Source organism: Andrena cerasifolii, chromosome 15 (genome assembly GCF_050908995.1).
Source record: "Andrena cerasifolii isolate SP2316 chromosome 15, iyAndCera1_principal, whole genome shotgun sequence".
Classification (NCBI taxonomy): Eukaryota; Metazoa; Arthropoda; class Insecta; order Hymenoptera; family Andrenidae; genus Andrena; species Andrena cerasifolii.
Genome location: NC_135132.1, coordinates 5,967,295 through 5,988,951, shown reverse-complemented (window position 1 = coordinate 5,988,951; position 21,657 = coordinate 5,967,295). Strand labels below are relative to the sequence as shown.

General features: G+C 38.5%; 1 protein-coding gene across 12 annotated transcripts in view; it reads left to right on the top strand.

The window, feature by feature from the left end:
- Window positions 1-21,657, top strand: part of Dnc (phosphodiesterase dunce) — a 483,414-nt gene that overhangs the window by 348,480 nt on the left and 113,277 nt on the right. Inside the window, exon 1 of one of the 12 annotated variants that reach the window (XM_076827790.1) lies at window positions 16,436-16,902. The exons of the other annotated variants lie outside the window; for them this stretch is intronic. Coding sequence (XP_076683905.1) covers window positions 16,652-16,902 — 251 coding nt within the window. The 5' untranslated portion in view covers window positions 16,436-16,651. Of the gene's footprint in view, window positions 1-16,435; window positions 16,903-21,657 lie in introns of those variants that run through there. 12 annotated transcript variants of the gene reach the window in all.

The following is a 21,657-nucleotide window of genomic DNA, read 5'->3' as shown; positions in this document are numbered from 1 at the left end:
TAATTTTGTATTAAATTCAGTTTAAAATGTGGAGCGACGGTTTCAATTTTGGCAATTGTGTAACGAAATCTGCACCGAAATTGCTTCTTCTCTATTATTAAATTTATAATACTGATTTTATGTTATGATGTACTAACAAAGTGTTTTACCCTTTTTGTTACAGGTAAGTCGCTGCTACAATTTTTCGCAGTTTAATCGCCTGAGTACGGACATTAGGATGTTGCGTAAGTTACGTAAGTCAATGTATTAAAGCCACGTCTCTACGTGTGCAAAGTTAAGGGACTTGAAAAAAGTCGCTGTTTCAAAAGTGGCGCGCATGGAAGCAGCCATTATGCGCGCTGCGCGCAACGCGTTGCGCATGTGAACTCCCGATTCAGTGGCGGCAAATTCAAACTTGTTTCTTTCTTTTTTGAAGACATAAACAGGTAGAAATTATTTCTGGTAATGTTATATTATCAGAATTTTACAATTATAAATTAAATATATTCAGATATTAAACATATAAAAAGTCTTTAACCAAAATTATTTTGCATTTTACACATTTTGGTGTAATTAAACTTCTGTTGGTCATTAATACTGTAGTTTCATCTGGGAAAGTGCAGTTTTTGTTTCATTTATTTCTTTAGAGAAACAAAGTGTTTCTAATTATTGTCAGTGCAGTGAATACTAAATACGAAACTAATAGGCAGTTGTACAAAAATATAAATGAAAGAAGTTACACTGATCACAAAATAGTAATAATAATGGATTGTACTTAGATTAATCCTTCGACAACAAAATAACAAATTCAAGATACGTGGGAATTTTATTTTTTGTCTGTCCGCATTTAATCAAGGAAATGTTGGATAAAATTTTCGTACCATTTAGAACGTGGTACACAGCTGGAACACTGTTTGCCAAACTATCGTCGACCACGATCAAATCTGATCTGTACACACACGGGATATCGTGTGACTAGTCGGCGAGAGAAGTGTCATCCGTATGCAGCATACGTAATCCTGGTACTTTGGCTTGGTAACACACCAATTTGCAAATCTTTGCAATAAAACAATGCACAGGAAGAAATTTTAATTAAAAAGAGCCGAGCCATATCCAGCTTTTATAACAGACATTCAAATAAGCACTGTTTACAAAACGTAAGAAAACAGTTAATACTATTTTTTCTGTCTAATGAAATTTCAAATCAGAAATTTCGGGAACTATAGACAGAATTTAATTATTCCTTCGGATATGAAAATTTAAACATATCATATATCCCGTGCGGAGGGCATTGTCTCCATATCGTTCTCCATATACGCCAAACGCACTTGGGCGTTTCCCGCACGGTGTCGGTGAGCATCCACAATTACCAAAGGGTTAAATATCCCTAAACTCAAAATATGACTAATAACTCCCTATATTTTCCTAAAACACCTCCATCAGAGCATCCATTACCCTGTTCCACCATCACAGAATTTACTGAATCTTAAAAAATTCGTCATCCATAAGGAATACACAAATTAATTCTCCAAATATTGCTAATTAAAAAAAGTAAAGTTTATCCAGAATGGAATAATTCTAACGAACAATTAAAATAAGTGATATTTTTATACCAATTATTATTTTTGAACCACTAAACTTTTTAAGCACGAGCTTAATTATTGATTGGATCTGAAGGGGTAGGGTTCCACGAGTGAATGGCACGGCCATGGTGGCTTGCATTTAAAGCGCGCGAAGATATCGCAAGACAATCGATTTCTTTCGTTCACGCTCATGCTGACGGATTTTCAGCAATTCCGCCTCGGTCGTTCTCTTAGTTTGTCCTCGCAACGGGAGCAGCTCGAAACGCGCGGATTGATCTACTTTCGTCTCGTGATCGAGCCCGCACGGCCATTGTGATCGATCGAATGTGAGAATTCTCTCGAAACCTCGCCCCATTGATTCGTGCTCCATGATCATTCCTTGGGCAACCGATGTCTCTTTATTTTTTTTTTAATTTTTGAACTGTTCTATTTTATCTACCTGTTTGTGATCGATTGTGATCTCTGTCGAGACGAGAATCGTGATCGTTTTTCGCACAATATGCTGCAAAATTCTTACTTAGACAAATAGCTCTCCTTTTCGATAATTTAAAATTTTTTTTGTATACATTCGCTTGTGATTATATTTGAACTGTGTTTACAGCACAATTTGTGGTGTTTTTTTGTGCAAGGTGTCGGGGAATTAATTTTTAAGCAATGGAGCTGGCTCGCTGGCCACTTTTTAAGCGCGAGTTTAATTTTTCGGTTCGATGGACCGGTTTGTGATAGAATGTGAAGAGTCGGAGGAAGAATTGTGATGATTTTTGTACAAAGTTTGGAAGCACTGCCTTGGGGTTATTTTTTATCCGTTGTTGAACTGTTCGTTGTGCTCTTCTTCCTGGTGAATATATTTGTGATAAAGTATGAGTCAATCCAGAGATTGTGCTGGTGATATATCGCTTGCTTTCTCTGCAAATCCTGACGTGAATTTAAAGACACAAGGTATGGGACCATATTTGCATACGCGATAAAGTGAAAAGGGTAATAAATCACCGTGTTGATAGTGGCGATACATCGCAAAACACATTGTAATGTGAATATTGAAAGTATTTTAAAGTTTAATTTCGAGCGTGGCGCCTTGCAATTTTCAGAAGGGCGACGGTTTTTGTGAAATTTGCCATCACAAGACTCACAGTTCTAAATTTTCGAAAAAATTCTATTACATTCCACAAATAAAATAGGTCGAAATAAAATGTAAAAGAAAAATAATTTAACATACACAGAAAATTATTATTATTATTATTATTATTATTATTATTATTATTATTATTATTATTATTATTATTATTATTAACGGGTAACCCTTTAGAATGCAAAAGATACAAAGCATGAAGCACAATATAAATGTAAGCTTTACAAAATAAATTAAAATAAAGTAAAGTAAAGTAAGATAAAATAAAAAAACATAATCAGTGTGAGTACTTAATATTAACGCATCAGGTCAAGCGACCTATTCGATGACGAACGCTCAAACAAAAGTAACAAATCAATGTCAGGGAAACATTGGTTAGCTTAACTCATAACTCAACTTCGATGTTAAGAATATATTATGCGGAATAATAAAGTTTTATTTCAATTTCACATCCAGAGTAGATTGAATAACTAAAACACGATTACAATAAATGTAAACAATTTTCCAAATTTTCCAAATTATTTAAAGAGTCCTACATTTAAATTCACGATAAATTGAAATATCACAATTAAGTCATACAATTACACTATCATTTATACGAAAAATCACAAGAATGCAAAATAATCCCTAAAATTTTCGAAAATATTTTTAAAATTACTTCTTGAAGTTCACAGTGGGTTAAAAAATTAAAGGTTTCATTAACAAAATAAATAATTACGCTACCGGTTGCACAGCAGAAGTGCTTGATTATGTTTCAAAGCGAAATTTTTTAAATACAGCAACCAAAAATTAGCCAAGTGGATTATCAGTTGCCTAGCAAAGGGGATCGATTATTTTGGAGAGGTATTTTAGTTGGGGAGGGAAAGATAAGGCGGTTTTCGATGGGAAAAATAGTTCCTCGTGAACGTGCGATAGAAGCCGTACTTGCGCCTGCGATCGGGTCGCGGCGCCCAGCGTCGCGGCGCGGCGCGGTGTTGCGTGATCGTAAACGCGTGCACTGCGCGCTTAGTTCGCCTCGATTCACGTGGCGGTACGGTCGCGAAATTAGTACTCTTGCGTTTCGTCGACAGCTTCCGTCTTCCGTTCCAAAATCTTCGATCTCGCCCAACTGCCAGCGTCGCCGTTTCTATAGATTCCGACTTTAAACAAATTCGGACAATAATATTTAAATTTTAAATCACGACGTCTCTCTCACTAACAATAAGTGACACACTGCTTTCTCCGAGTTCCTAGTGCAGATGTTTGAAAATAATGTGTGAAACCTTTTACCATTTTTAAATCGCTTTGATACTGGACATTGAATTGTTTTTGAGTAATTATTTTTTTACAGATGTGAAGTAAGTGTACCTTTGTGATAAGCACACTTTTGTGATCTTGTGGAGTGAGTCCTTTTTATGTGAATTCAGGATGTTGTGATGATGTCACAAAGGGAAATCTGTATTTTTAATTGGCTGGTATGGTCACCGTGTGTCCGTTGCAATTTTGAGGAGACACTGATAGTGCACACCGGCGATTTTGTGACTCGTGGTTGCAGAAATTAGTTTCTCAAAATTCTCTGTTTTTCATTCCTCGAAAACAACCTATGATCTTTTACAAATCCATTCAAGCTTTTTTTTAAGGTCCTAATATTTATTCCCTATATAAAATTAAATCTTTTAAAACTGTCGAATGGCGCAACAAGGTGCTGCGCAAATGTCACAAAAAAAAAAAACAAGAACAGAACAAGGCTCTGCAACAAGCACGTCCTTCCATCGACGATTCACAACGGGTCGCGATTTTATTGAATGTTTATTCCATTTGTGTTAATTCGTCGTTGCGGTTCACGTGAACGAGAGGAAGGCCATTTCGCGTGCGCGCGCGCGCTCTCCTTCGCGGCACACGGCACGTTTTATCAAACGCTCGTTAAGTTCATTGAAAATTCAGTGTTGTCATAGAGCTGGTTATATCATTGTCCCAGGGGCCGAGAACGAATTCGCATTTGTCAGCGAGGCGACTCTGATCGAGCCACAGAGATGCACGTTTTTATTGCGGGAGTATCAGAGTTCGAATACAGGGCGGTTCAAAAGTGGTCGCGCACCATGAACTCCAGAAGAAATCTCAATGAGAATTTTTGTATTTTAGGTTGAGCTACTTATCGAACTGACGGGGTCATACAAATTTCTACGGTTGTGTTAGTTTTCATTTATAGGGCGTTTCAAATGTGGTATCTCATCTCAAAATTGGCAGAAATCGAAATAGAGGTTGCGTTTCTGTGAGAGAATCTCTTCGTTTTAGAGTTAGTATTACTATCGAGCAGACTTAGATTACAGGGCGTTTCAAATGTGGTATGATATTTGAAATTTGACAAAAATGGTACTGTTAATAGAGGTCCTATTTTTGTGATAGCATCACTTTGTTTCAGAAGTAATAACACAGCTTAAGCTGATGGGGCCACAGAGATATGATAATAATAAAGTTAAATTTCTCACCTCGCGCTGTAATCGCAACTGGGTTATTATGAGAATACGATTGAATCGTGGCATTGGTAAAAAATTATTTTCACTCCGTGATATTAAATACTGTTAGATTTTACGATAAATGGTCATTTTTATTTTTTGCAACACACCAACAATTTTTAATTAAAATAATTGATTGAAAAAGCGATGAAAATAAAGGTGGAGTCCCACAATCCGGCAAAGGGACTCCTCCCCATTTTTTATTGCGCAGTATTAGTTGTGCGTTATTCAATTTCGCGCCAAATAACCGACTAACAGCGTTAAACGCGTTTATTTTTAATTTTTTTTTTTTTCAATTAACCGTAACCCAGATAGAAACGAATTTTCGAACTGCAATTCCAGCCGGCGATTTATCCGCGGTGCATTAGGAATGCAAAACGACGTGGCTGCGAATGTTAAATCAGTTTTGTTTCGCGGTCGAGAAACGCGAGGATTCGTAATTGAATTGCCGAGAGGAAAAAATGTTTCCTGCTTGAAATAAAATTAACACGGCACGAACGTAGAGATAAAATTGTAATCACACCTCGTCGATGATTAATTTCGCCTTTTTTGAAAGCTACTCGAGATCCAAGCTTTTAATGCATCTCGTGCTCACGCAAAATGCAGAATTTCATTTTCTGAAATAAAACGCTACAATATCTCATTCTGATTTTCAATTAAAACCTTCAGTTTTTCAAACATAAAATTAGAAAAGTTAATGCACGATAACAAAATCTGGGCAACTAATATTAATATCCTGCATAAATAGAAAAAAAAGAATTATCACGAAATTTAGCATTTTCGAAATACGAAATTGTAATTCTTTATTGATAATTTTCATAACATCCACTTTGGACATCCTTCTTTTGCTCAGGATCTCTTTTCCCTTTGTTAATCCAAATTAATTTCACGATTTTCTTAACGTTAAACGGATAAGTTGGTAAATTTGGGTCCAAGTTGACCCAAAATCATTAGCATATATTTACAAAAAACCAGCATACGAAAAGAAAACTCAGTTCATTTAATTATTACGATTCAATATTTTAAAAATTTATTCAAAGGCTACAAAAAAAATATTAAAAATATTAAAAATAAAATTAAAAAAAAATTATTATTTATTATTGACGCTTATTAGTTATTTAAAGATATGTCGGAGATTCAGTCAGAATAATATATTAAAGGAGGAATGAAGATTTACGACTCAATTTTAGGTAAAAATGGCCCAATTTCCGTACAAGGATTAATTTTGCCTAAACTTTTACATTTCTCATCCTTCCAAGCATTTTATCCTTGACAAGTGGAAGGGCAGAACTCCGTTTTACTGGGAACCGGAATCGATATCGAGTCAGTGAATCGAGAAATCGCGTTGCCTCCGACAGCCCGTCTACCGTGGAGCCTTTTACGCCGGAGACATTGTTCCACGAAGTGGCGGGGATCGGAGTAGTACTTGTTGAGTCCGCCGTGGCCGGGAATTTCAATTTTCGTAATGGACTCCATCGATTGTGCCGGCACAATCGCGGGGCGTGATACGTTCCATTGAAAAATCCTCACTGCTAACGTTCAAAGTTGACCACATCCCTGCGCGTTCCACTGATACGGCAGTAACGCAGGGCGTTACACACTGATATCGATGAAACTTCGTATGCAGGTGGGGAATGGAAAATTGTTAGGCGTTTGTTCGACCGTTTGCTAGAGGACTCGATAGTTCAACGATAAAGATCAAGCTTTGCATGGCAATCAGTTGAGGATGCTGGACTTCAAAGTTCTTCAAAACTGGTACAGCTCTGAAGAATTTAACTTTTCAGGTGTGCAGAGCTGTAGAGGTCTCTGGATCATAAGACCTCTAGGCCTCTAGATCGAAAGACGATACAGGCCCCTATATCTTTAGGCTTTTAGACAACTAGATCTCTACATCTCTGAGTCTCTACTTTCCTAGGTATTTAGATTTCTGTATCTGGGCTTCTAGGCCTCGACATCTCAGGGGCTTTACTTCTCTAGGCCTTTATGTCTTTGGGTCTCTACTTCTCTAGTTATCTACATCTATGGGTCACTCACTATTTCACTAGGTCTTTATGTCTTTAAACCCCCACTTGTCTAGGCCTCTATATCTCTGGGTTACCACTTCCCTAGGTTTCTACACCTAGGTCTCCACTTCCCCAGGTATTTAGACCTCTAGATCTTTATATCTGTAGGCCTCTAGGTCTTTATGTCTTTAAACCCTCACTTGTCTAGGCCTCTATATCTCTGGGTTACCACTTCCCCAGGTTTCTACACCTAGGTCTCCACTTCCCCAGGTATTTAGACCTCTAGATCTTTATATCTGTAGGCCTCTAGGTCTTTATGTCTTTAAACCCCCACTTGTCTAGGCCTCTATATCTCTGGGTTACCACTTCCCTAGGTTTCTACACCTAGGTCTCCACTTCCCCAGGTATTTAGACCTCTAGATCTTTATATCTGTAGGCCTCTAGATCTTTATGTCTTTAAACCCCCACTTGTCTAGGCCTCTATATCTCTGGGTTACCACTTCCCTAGGTTTCTACACCTAGGTCTCCACTTCCCCAGGTAATTAGACCTCTAGATCTTTATATCTGTAGGCCTCTAGGCTTCTAGGCCTCTCTGGGGCTCCACTTTCTTAGGTTTTTATATGTAATATTTAGGTCTCCACTTGCTTAGGCCTCCACATCATTGGGTCTGCACCTCTATAGGTATTTAGACCTCTACATTTGTAGGTGTCTAGGCCACTGTACCTCTCTGGGTCTCCACTTCCTTAGGTGCTTATATAGTATAATATTTAGCAAGGTCTCCACGTGCTTAGGTCTCTATTTCACTAGGTCTCCCTAGCTTTGGGTCTTGACTTCCCTAGATCCAGGGCCGGCTTTAAGAGGGGGGTGGGGAGGGGCAGGCAGGGCAGCCGCCCGGGGCGCTAAGTCTGTAGGGGCGCCGCTGTATGCGTTTATTCATTTATATCCATTCTGCTAATTGATTTTCGTGCCTTTGGAGGGGCGCCATGATAATCTTGCCCCGGATGCCAAGTATGCTAAAGCCGCCCCTGCCTAGATCTCTACATCTTTGGGTCACCACTTCCCTAGGTTTCTACACATTTGGGTCTCCACTTCCCCAGGTATCAGACTTCTAGATCTTTATATACGTAGGCCTCTGTAGGGCTCCACCTCCTTAGGTCTTTATATATAATATTTAGGTCTCCACTTGCCTAGGTCTCCACTTGCCTCAGTCTCTATTTTCCTAGGTCCCCCTATCTTTGGGTTTCCACTTCCCTAGATCTATGCATCTTTGGGTCTCCACTACCCTAGGTTTCTAGACCCTTAAACCTCAACATTTCTAAATCTCTAGGTCTCTTGACCTCCACATTTGTAGATCTTGATACCCCTATATATCTACATCTCTGAGCCCCCTACTTCCCCAGGTTTCCACATTTCCAGATGTCTAAACCATAAATGTCTAGTTCTCTGTATCTCCCGATTATTCAATTTTCTTAGCAAGGCCTGGAATCGTAGCCTAAGTGGTCACAGGATTAATAGCCCTGCTCGTCATCGTCACTTATTTTCCCTTGTCAAAAGTAGGCCACTTAATCAATAATATGCTGCTGAAGCAAGAAAAGTTGCGCTCGAAAATGATTAAATACTTAACAGTTCATCAACTGTTAACCGTTTCCTTGCACCACTGTTCCTCAACGGCCATTCGAACGAGACGGTATTTCGCGCAATAAATCTATCTTTTAAACGCGAAGGCTGCCAAAAGCGCACATGTTTTCCAGCATTTCTTCAGCCACTTAGCTCCGACCACCGTATTCGAACCAAATATTTACGGGGCTTGTTGTAAACGTTCCAACATCGGGACTTGAAGTGACACACGTGCCCATGCCAAGCACCGATATCGACTTGGAATCCAATATGCGTGTCAAGTGCACCCCGGGATTCCTATTAAATTCCTGAGGGAAAGTCTGAGTAAACGTGTTGTCTTGTCATTCGATAATCGGATTCCTTCAAAGCTGTTCATTTTGCAAGTTCACTTTCTGCTCAGACAAAAAAAAAGAAATAAAAACAGGGAGTAGACACTAGTAGAGGAACAGCAGGCAGTCAAATTTTCTTTTCAAAACTTTACTGGTTTTTCAGGATATCTTTTTCACAAATTATAATCTTTCAATGCAAAAATTCAAGGAGAACTCAGTTTCATTCATGCAAGCTTTGGTTCTCTTCTTGGACAACCATACTTAGATAACAAGTAGTGAGTAAACTCAATCATACTTCAAAAATAGCCCACCCCAAGTACTTAGGCTTTTCTCTGATCTTCTTACCCTTGTACCTCGGCGACAATGAACTCTAACCTCAGATTCTTACTTTTCTTCATGAAAAAATGCTTTCCCTTACTTATTGAATATTGAATCAAAAACTTTCATTCAACAGCCCTCTATCCTCTGCAACTACAACTGCAAGAAACATCAGTTACTATTATTTACAGACAGAAATTACTGATCTAATCGAACAATACACCCCTATCCTAGGCAAACCAAGCAACATTAATTCCCAAAAAAATAAAAAAAAATTCTACTACCCTCAAACAAACATTAATCATCCACTTCAACAATATTGCCTCGGAAACGTTGATTAACCACACAACTGCATCTTATATCCCTCAATCTTCCTCTTTACATCCCTATATTTGCCCCTCTGTTCTATCAGAAGCAGGCAATTTTAATTCCAGGCTCTTAGTTCGCTCCATCAAAAGCGGCGCCGAGAGACATCCCCCACGTATTTGCTGAAAGTCCAACAAGTTCGATCGTCATCCTCCCGCAAGCTCTCCGAGTCTCTCGTCGTCAACGAAATCCCACTCACTGTTCTACGATTAAATTGCGTGCCGTTCGTTGTTTGCAGGACGAGGAGCAATTAACCTCGTCACCGTTGAGATTCCTCGTTCGATTCTCAGCGACCATGACTCGATCGCTAAATATTGACCGTAAATAACGCGGGGGGAACATGCGACGTAGGCGTAATCTCGTGACGTCTGCCTTCGCCCAGGCGCCCGGAGGAGGAGTCCGCCAGGAATCCGTCGTTCCTCAGGATACCGCGAGGGTATTAATATTTGTGAAGCACTCGGGCCTGCCGGGGGATTAATTTTTCTCTCTGCTCCGCGACCGGGTCGAGAAATTGCGAAAAATTGCGCGACAGCAGGTTTCTTTGAAGGAACTGGAGGTTCCTTTTCCTCCTGTTGCTTCCGGAGGCTCTGCCTTGCCGAGTATTAGCGAGTAAGACCTCAGAGGCTAGGGTTTGCGAACGTTAGCAGTGAAGATTTTGGTGATGGGTTTGGGTTCGAAGATTGGGACCACTGGGATTTTATTTGCACGTGTTTCTGAAGCAGGAGAATTAGCTTGACAGCAATGGAATTTAATCGACTGCATTCCTTAAACTTTCAGCAGCTGTTTCAAAAGCGGGAGACTTAAGGAAGGGAGCAAAAAGGTCCAAGCACAGTGCAGTGAATATTCCGTGGTTGTCAGCTTCAGAGGTAGTGCTTTCATCGTTTCTGTTGGGCGCATTATGTTGTGGGATCACCGGGTTTCGAAGGCTCTTGTGGCCTAATCTTCCCTCAGGGGCTGAGACTTGCTCTCAGGATGGGATTAGCGACCCCGGGGTGCCTGGGCTAGCTTAACGGAGCTAAAATCACACAAGGGTTTCAATTGTGGTATCAATTTTGTAAATTGAGAAGTCAGCAATGTAACTTGCAAGGGAAGTTGATTAAAAAAAGGCTGAATCTATGCAGAAATGTACCTCAAGTGGTGCTAGTAACGTAACTATTTTTTGATTCGGCGGATGTTTTCATATTATTGCGAATATCTACGAAACCGTAAAAGATATCGAAAAATAGTTCAATTAAAAGTTGTACAGCTTTCGATATCCTACAATATGGTGATAAAGAATTATTGAAAAAAAAATGAAAGGGGGGATAAATTTTGAAAAAAATAGTGTTTTTCGAAAATACTTTATCCCCGCTTTGTAGGCCATAACAAACCATAGGACTTTGAATTTAACTTCTTTTTCATATGTTTTACAGTTTCGTAGATATTCACAATAGTCTGAAAAAATTTTCGAGAGGGCGTTTTCACCCTTAGGACCGTTTTATGGCCGAATCAAAGAATAGTTACGCCGACCGATAGTTACACTATTTTTTGCGAAATACCTATTCATATAATTATGTAAACATTAATTGAAAAATAAATGCCCAAGAAGAGGCATATACAGTATTTTTCAAAATCACGTGAGAAGTAAATAAAGCAGAGAATACAATTTGAACACACGAAATTTACATACAAATTTTTAGGATAAAGTTCGTCGCTTTCAATATTCACTTGTTTACTGATCCTTAAATTTGGAACACCTTCTAATAACTGATAATTTAGAACAGTGCCATCTCTGTGTCAGACGACGCACTATTTACTTCGCATGAACTTCTTTTAACGTTTCGCGTGACCGATCGGTAAAAAATATTGTCGAGCAGAATAGACTGTAAAATGGTAAAAACAGAAATTTTTTAATTTTTCGTCGAACATCCCCTAATTTTGCATAAGAATAGAAGAATTTGATTACGTGCAGTACAATTAAATAGATAGAGAAATGGTCTGCCATTTATCTGAATGCAAGCAGCTTTGCGTCCTCCATAGTTCCCTGTGGATTTCAGTGGAAAAAAATCTCGGGCGCGGATACGCGTTTCCGGCGGTCGCTGTCGTCAGCCCGAGAACAATAAATATCGTTCTTGAATAATATCGAACGGCTCTTGTCCTAAATCCCGCGAATAATGGATCGGCGTTTCCTGTTATAGCCTGTTATCAAGTTGCTGGCGATTTCTGCTGAACGAGAACGGCCTGATTCCCTTGGCCATGTCATCTTTCCCTATTTTTCTCGATAATCTAGCGGCGACGTGATTCCACGTTCAAGTTGCTCACAAAATGCTGAAATTATTTAAAATTAGAATAAATGGTGATATGAGCTGAATGTATTCTTTTTAGAGCTCATTGTCAATAGAGTAGCTGCTTTGGTGATTTTGACAAAGAAAATAGTTTTGTAATTAAAAAATTATACAGCTCTGTCTGATGTGATCTATTGTATCATAACATTAATGGATTTCAAAGCAGATATCTAATTTGATGGAAGTTTCTAAGTGTGAGGGCTCGATTATAGAGGTTAGGTCTGTAAGCGTTGCTGACTTTTAGATTTTTTCAGTTCTCTTCTTGTACAGGGTGAATAAAAAGTGATGGTCAGTGCTTTCAGGGGCGAATTCCACAGCTCTGGATCGGTGGAAATTTACAAAAAAAACTTGCCACAAAATTCTACACTCACTTTTGTGTAAACTTTAATTCACATGGGTTCTTTTGAACTTTCTTTCTTTTCGTCGAACAGAGTACGTTGATGTAAAAAAACCTTAACGGTACTTTTCAATGTTACACAAAAATTTTGAGGCAAGTTTGTTAGAAACCACCGATACAGAGGTGTAAATTCGTCCCTGAAAGCAGTGACCATAACTTTTTATACACCCTGTACAACTGCAGTTCAAAGATGATAGTTCACGTGTAAATATTGCTTGCAGTCTCGGCATTAAGATTTTATTACATTGAGGGAGACATTAGAGGTCTGTCATTCGTGAAAATCAACCCAGAGTGGGATTTATAGCAACTGCATTTTTAGGTTACGTCTTTCTATGTTTCTACTTGAATGACGTCATACACCTATAGATTAATACGAAACCATATAAGGTTGGGTAGCGGTAGTGGCCATGAAATGTATGGGGATGAAGTAGAAGGAGCCCCTCAGTGCTCTCGAGCGACCACTTCATTTTGTTGCGCCTGTAGATACCCAAATGAATGCTCATATATCACCACAATAAAAGCTAATACAATGTTTTACTAAAAAATGAGTCGAGAATACCAAATAAAATTATCTTCTAGAGAATCACCACTTCAAGTACATCGAATTCGAACATTTCAGGTATTCCTTCCCTAAAACAAAATTCAGATTCGGATTGTCCAAGCAATATATTAAGTAGAAGTGGGAGGAGCCCCTCAGGGCCCTCGAGCGACCACTTTATTTTGTTGCGCCTGTAGATACCCAAATCAGTGCTCGTATATCACCACAATAAAAGCTAATACAATCTTTTACTCAAAAATGAGTCGTGAATACCAAATAAAATTATATTCTAGAGAATCACTACTTCAAGTACATCGAATTCGAACATTTCAGGTATTCCTTCCCTAAAACAAAATTCAGATTCGGATTGTCCAAGCAATATATTGAGAAGAAGTGGGAGGAGCCTCTCAGAGCCCTCAAGCGACCACTTTATTTTGTTGCGCCTGTAGATACCCAAATCAGTGCTCATATATCACCACAATAAAAGCTAATACAATCTTTTACTAAAAAATGAGTCGAAAATACCAAATAAAATTATCTTCTAGAGAATCACCACTTCAAGTACATCGAATTCGAACATTTTAGGTGTTCCTCCTCTAAAACGAAATTCCAAAAAAAAAGGTGATTTGCCATCGTCCACCAGGGGATCGTAAAATATCGAGGGAAGTCTCGCTCCTTTGTTCGTGATACCGTGAAAAATCATGTCTCCGCGAAGAATTTATCGATGACCGCCATTCTGTGGGTTCCCCAGTGGGTTCCTCCTCTCTAGGAACATGAACCGTCGTTAAACGAGAACATCTATTACCAGCCCCGCGAAAATGCATCGTTAATCATCGTCCACGGACCAGCCAATAAATAATAAACCTAATACCCCTGAGCCACGGCCCTTAATTAATACGTTTCAGGGGGATTCCCGTGGGAGGCTCCCCTGGTCTAGCGATATCGACAGTCGGGGGTTTCGCTTGGGCCGGAGTTTTCAGGAAATTACGCGTGACCCAGGGGAACCTGGCGGACGCGACTCGCCACGGAAAATGTGTTCGTGTTTTGAGCGGATGTTTTCTTTCCATCTACGGGGATTTCCATAAGCAATCATAGGGCGGCAATGGCGGCGGTGTGTTTTCAGTAACGAACCGTGGAATCCTCCAACTGCAGAGTCGTCACGTTGTCTTAGGGTATTTTATTTAAGCGACGTCACGTTGGAGTCGTTTCCGTCGAATGTACCGGGTGTGACTTTGAAGCTGAAGGATGATATTGTGAAATTGAATGAAGGAATGAGAGGGAGGGAGGGGGGAATTTATTTGTCTGTTTTGAATTCGTCTAGAATTTGTCTGCAATGAGTTCCTTTGTCACGAAATACTTTGGAATTGCGATTTGAACGTGGGAGCAGTTGGCATCGCTTGTTGATACCTGGATGACGTCAGTCACCGTGGGTTGCCAGTTAAGTGTTCGAAGTCTCTTTCTCTTCTTCGTCTGTGAAATGAATTGGTCAGGATGATCGATGATGTGGTATTTCGCGTCGAAAATCTGGTCGAGGAGTATTTAAAGTCCCTGAAGTCTGGGAGAGAAGCGGGATTGTTGGTAGTGGTCCACCGCGGGAGAAAAGATTGCCGTGGAAACGGGTCGACGTTGATGTAGCAGGGCAAACATGTGTCGCAGAAAATCGAAGGGAAGAATGTTAACTTGTCGCGCGAATGAAAAAGTTCGATACGAGTGTGTCGAGGGCAAACGGCACTGGGGAAATCGCGAATTGAAAAATTCAACGGAGACGCTTTGGCCATTGTACGTACATGCAATACTGCGAATGTGATTTTGCTTATGGGATCAAGAGCGATTTCAAAATATTATTTTTCGCAGGGAAATAGACATTCGAGATTAATAGATTTTCAGATGTTACGCAGAAAAGAATGGGTATATAATAATAACAGGTGCCTGTACCATAAAAAATGGGAATTATAGAGAATTTTGCAAAGATAGAATTTTCTTTTAAGTATTATGTTGCTTTTTATGCTTTAAGGGGGAATACTCGGGTGAAAATCAACCACCAGTTGTTTTACAGATGTGTTGAAAATGTTTATTTTAATAATTTTTTTCGCTGAATTGAATTATGTAAGAATTAAAATTTGTTTTCGTAATTCTAAAAAAAAAAATCCAAAAACATTTTAAGATTGTGAAATTCATACCTTTATCTCTTTATTATCACATGTACAGAGTGCGGAACAAATTTCGGCTCGCAAACATTATTTTTGTCACAGTTTTTATCTATTTTAAAATCAATTGTTCACAGTACAGCTGCTATATTGAACTGCTTTTGGAGCTGATTTTTTTCTGCAGTCTGCGTGTGTGATAAAAAAGAGATAAGAGTATGGATTTTACAATCTTATAATTTTTTCGAAATTTTTTTTAAATTATGAAAACAAATTTTGTTACTATATCAATTCTTACATATTTTCAAAATTTGATCTGTAAAGTAACTGGTAGTTGTTTTTCACCTCCTTCTGATAAAAAATTCTTGTTATATCTCTTTACTGAACAACTTGCTGTTTGTGATTATTGAACAGTTCTTAACATTCGACAGTGAAAGATTCCAATAGTTTTCTGTACAGGTGCGAATCCACGATGAGACAAAAATATCATGTCTCACGTGAGACTTTAATCTCATGAGACAATTATTTCATTATTGTATTAGTGTTACTTATTTTGTCATTAGTTTCATGAAATTAGACACTCATTAGACAAGTTTCATGATATATTATAAAAAATCTCGTCTCTCGCGAGTATATCCATTATTTACACGCGTTCAGTTATGAGATTTTTGTCTCATGACAGAAAAGTCTCATGTAAAGTCTCATTGTAGATTCACACCTTAAACGTTTCTAGAAAACGAAACAAAATTTCATTAATAATTAGTGTAATAGAAGTTTCTATTTGACACACGTGATTGGAAGAATGAAATTTCATTCGAACTAAACTCGTCACTCAAATACCCCCTCCCCCCCACCCCAACAAAAAAATTTATTATTAATTTTCTTTAATAACAAAAGATGGATTAAAGGCCCATGCTAAACACTTTTTCACTTTCCATAACAAAACTTCCCACGTAAACTTCTTCCAAAAAAGGAACAGAATCTTAATAACACCCAAAGCTAAAAGAGAACAATTTCGAATCAACCTAATATTATAAAAAAAATTTTAACAATCATTTTTCGGTCATAATATTATTATTATCGACAGGAAACCCTTTAGAATACCTACAGAGGGATGAAAAATTGTTAAAAAAAAATCCCAATATTCATCTCCAACTCTCACAATTATACCTTCGACAGTGACTTAGCACCTGACCCCCATGCACCAAAAGAACAGCATCTTCGAGGGAACGTGAACAGCGTCCACTAAACCATGTCTCCACCCCTGCGATAAAAATTTCAAATACACGTGGCTGGACCCGACGAGGAGAGAGTAGTGCACCCAATGCTCTGGCGAAGACAGTAATTAAAGTGCGCCTATGTCGAGCCTCGGTTCGGAATATACATTAATGATCGATGCCTCGATCGATGGGCGAGTGGGACCGCGGCGATGATCGAAGACGCGACGATGATCGCGTTGTTGTTCTTCATCTGGACGATAGTCAGGTCGAAGGAGCAGCAAGAGCAGCAGGAGCAGAAGCGCGACTCGAGGAGGGGCTCTTTGGTCAGGGATAATCGAGATCGGAGCGACTCCAGACGGAACTCGAAGGAGACAGCGTCGATCGGACTCCCTTACGTCGACAGACGTCGACACCGTCTTCGACGGCACTCCCGTCGTTATTACATCGATCGTAACAAGAGGTGAGTCAGGGACGTTAATTATTTTTTAAAGTGCCACTTTGTCACTAGAAACTTATTATTGTGGTGGGGGAGGGGGGTGGCAAGATTGCTTTCGGTTGCAATTACCTCGCGTGGTAAAGTATTCGAAGCATAAGGTTGCAAGGATGGTGGATCGAAGTTTTCAGGAAACGTGACTGCTCCGGTTGATTGGTAATTAAGTTTCTGTAATTGAAATTTCTGCAATGGGTGGGTGAAAGACATTGGGAATTTGCAATTTTCTGGAATTTTTTTGGTTTTGTGGCTCTTGGGGAATTGGTCAGAAGTATGGTGTGTACAGGCTGTTCCAAAGTTGAAGTTCACCTGATCATTTAACTTTGGAACACCCTGTATATTAGATTTATTGAAAGCTTTCATGTGGGTGCTCTACAGAAATGAAGGAATTGTAAATTAGAAATTGAGAATATTTAATTTCATGATTTTGGTGGTGGATTTTTTTGGAATTTGCAATTTTCTGGAGTTTTTTGGTTTTGAGGCTCTTGGGGAATTGGTCAGAAGTATGGTGTATACAGGCTGTTCCAAAGTTGAAGTTCACCTGATCATTTAACTTTGGAACACCCTGTATATTAGATTTATTGAAAGCTTTCATGTGGGTACTCTACAGAAATGAAGGAATTGTAAATTAAAAATTGAGAATATTTAATTTAAAATTTTTTTTATAGTATTTTTATTATAAATGAGTAGCGATTCTATTTTTTTTTTAAATTCTTATTAAGTAATGTTTATCAAACTCTCTATTTTAACACTTTTTGCTTAAAAAATATTACTATAATGATACTAAATAACTTTTTTCATAACTTATTCCAGAAAATGCTTCTGAAGCTTTTTATTAGGATTTCCACAAATTCTGGACACTTTTTTCGGCTGTTATTTAAAATTTAAGTAGCAAATCTTTCCACCTGAATTTTCGCTACAAAACTTATCAAAACCTTCCGTCAGACTTTCCCCCCTAATTATGTCAGAACACCACGTCGTAGTTTCCTCAAACTGTCCATCATGACGTCCAAAATATCCTGTCAGATAATACCTTGCGAACGTCTGTCATCATTTTCAAAATCTTCCCCCAATGTTTGCTCACGCTGTCCATCAAAATTTTGCTGAATCTTCAGTCACAACTTCTAAATATGAAGCTAACAGGAACTTGCATAATCTTCTCTCAGAGTGTGCAGAAACTCACCATCGTAAAACATGAGTTTACTATCCAAATTTCAGCGTGCATTATTTAATTAACGTTTCTCCATCCCTTATTCAGTTAAAACAATTAAATTGTTCACAATCACGAAAATAAAAAAATAAAAACATGTACTGTTAAACATTAAAAATATTAAAATATACCGAAACGTATTATCAAACAATATCTGAAAAAATAAAAATTTCTATGACCTTCTCACTAGCTATATTCGCCAAATCCCTAAAAAATGAAAAAGCGAAGACACGAAAGTCGTCGTCAGCCAATAAAGAAGCACAAATCAATGACTGGCCTGGAATAAAAATAACACACGAATGTACCAAATGTCCTCGACCACCAATCCTACATTTTCACCCTCAGATCGTCTCCACCGGAGGGCGGAAAATAATTCGAGCACATAAGCATCTTCCTGAGAATTGTTTAAGCGACGCAACACTTAGGGGATGCAGACTAGGATTTTATAGAAATTAGTCAGACGTTAAAGCACTGCTGCGAGAGGTTTAATCGTTCTCTCACGTAATTACGCTGAGTAGATCGAAATTAAACAGTCCCTCTAAACAGACCCGCAATAATCCCATCTGCGTTTTACCATCTTTATGAAGCAGCCTCGTGGAAATAAGCTGCGGACGCGTAATACCCCTTTAAGATTATACCCAGCCAGGTTTATTAAATCCGATCCACTTGCTGGCTCTAATGCTAATGTAATCGATGTGCAGCTTACCAACCGCACGACGAAAATTCATTACCTGATGATTCTTTGCCCGAAGATACCGATTTCTGTTGGTTCCCGAACATTAAGGGAAATTGATTCTGAAATTTGGCAAGAGTTGGTCTGTTTTCAAAAGAAGGATTTCTTTGGATTTATTCTGGTTGGAAGGGGGTATGTATGTAGATGGAATTAAATTTTATGTGAAAGTAGCATGGGGCGATGGGGATATTTTTGAGAATTTAGTTTTTCTCAAATGTTTGGAGAAATTTGAAAAAAAAAATATTTTTGCGGTGAGTTTCTGTGAATGTTAGGAGTCAATATTTTGTTATGGTTGAATGATTTTTTTTTTATGGTGTTTCCTATATTTTATCGTGTTTAAAAAAATGTTATTATATTTCTTGAGCTTTCCTTTATAAATCTAATTTTTATGAGCGTAGAGTTGTGGCGTGAACATTCTGAAAAAAATTAATTCTCTCGGGTGTACCATACTGTTTAAGTGAGAAGAAGTAAAAAGTTCAGTATTTTTTACACGCTGTTTAGAAAATTATATCACTTTAAAAAAAATATGTTGCTATTTGTCCTTGTTTCCTCTATAAGCACAATTTTTTATAAAGCTGCAGCTGGTAGCAAAATATATACAAAAAATGAAATTTGTGGACCGTGTCGTATGAACTATCAAGATCCATCATATTATGCCTCCAACATTAAAATTATATTATTTTTTATACGTTATTCTCAGCACTGTGTCGTTTTAAAAAAATATCACTACATTCCTTGAGCCTTCCTCTTTAAATACAGATTTTCAAAAGCCGAGATTTTTGCAAGAATATTGCCCCAAAAAAAAAGAATAGCAAGACAGTTAAGGTAGCAGAGCCTCCGCTGTGAAAATATTTTTTTAAATAATTTCCTATGTTGTATCGCTTTAGAAAATGCACATTTCACAGAGGGAGGTTCCAGGAATGGGTTAGCAGTTTACGTTACCCAATAATGTACCTCTTCATTTATAATTAATGTGGTAAACAGAATGCACGCTCATGTGACCGAGTCAATCAGGAATTGGTTTTGTTTGACCATTAAGCTGGCCTCACACGCCCGATATTGTCAGTGTTCTGGATGTGGGCGACAGTGGCCAGCGTGTGCGAAGCTTTTATCGACGTGTTGACGATATTGGGTATGGAAATCGAGGTATTGACAAGCAAAGCGTGGACAGCAGTGACTGGACGTTGTTTTTAGAAAATGAAATCCTTAAAATGATTATGGGAAAAACCAGTATACATATTAATTGAAAATTATTCTGCCCTGGAGTAGCAGTGCATAGTGGTTGGACCTTAGACAATTATAAATCATGAACTATATTTCATAAATTGGTTGGTTTTAAATCAACTTTAAATTGTGAATAATTTTATAAACACAGCAATTATTTTTTTAAATAATGGAATTGAATCTTCATGTTATTTATAAAAATATTAAACACAACACACTGTGTTTTTCTTTAGTTAATAAACTTCTAGTTTCCCTCTTTTATCTAAATAATTTTGTATTTCATGTGAAAGATCATTAAATACAAACGCAGTGACAATTATGTGTTTCAAACTGGAATATTCGTCACAAAGTTACTTTAAAAAACACCAAAACCAACTCCGGTGTCTACACTTATTAAGGAATACGACATTCTGCGAGAAATTAGACTCTACAGGCGGAACAAAATCTTGTGGCCCGTCCACCTTGTCTGGCCACACCCACTTCAGTATTCTTCTGTATTTCCCAATCTTTTGTGACAATATATCTGCTGGAAGCTTAAAAATAGTCCCAACTCCCATCAAACTTGTGTTTCCAAGTTATTTTACTAAATAAATCCGCCCTCAAAAAATATATTCCCTCCAAAAAATTTTCTTCCACTTCGTGTGTACTTATAATTTACATAACACAACTTATTTTACCCCCACTTTCGCACCACATTAGTAGCCTCCTGATAATATCAACCACTCTGCAGAATTTCAAAGCATTTAGGTACTCAAATTACCCCCACCAACAATTACCATTACAATCAATGCAAAAATAAAAAGCAACAAGCACAATTAAACAAGGAATCGACATTTTTTTTTCTCCAAGGTAGGCAACTCAATCCACGAATTTTATCTTTCCGGAATACTATTGGTTGAGAATGAATACACATTTAAGGGACAATTCGAAATAGAGGGCACTGCAGTCTGCGGTCAAACGGTTCGCAGTAAGTGGAACGTCTGGCGTCCGTATGCTCTCGATCTCGATCTTTCCATAGATTCATCCTTGAAGATCGACGCTGAGAAGTGGATACGAAGACTACGCCTTAAACGCCCGCCGTTTTGTGGCGTCGTAAATTCTTCCGCGTACGTTCGATGAGTTTCTTTTACGACTGCTGGCGGCCGCGTATCGCGCCCGCCCGGCAAGTGGAGGAAGGAGTTCTTGACACAAATCTGACGACCCTGAAGAGCGCGTAGGGTGATAAACACCCTTAACAACCGCCAGGCACGCCAACCCTTTCGTGATCGATACCCGAGCTTTCGCCCTAACCCCGACCTTTTGGGGATGCGAGGTATTTCTAATAATTTCTGAAAAGTCCCAGAGTGGGCGAAGGGGGCGTGGCGATCCTCAACCTGCTTTGCATTGGTCTTCGCGGGGAAGCTCTGCCAACTACGTTCGGAGATCGAAGCCAGGAGAATTAAAAGTTACTAGTGACCATTACCAACAGTTAATGCGACGCTGTGTAAGGATTCGATGAACGAAAATATTAATGATACTTGGAGGTGGTAATCGTGCATATAGGCTGTTCCATTTTTGC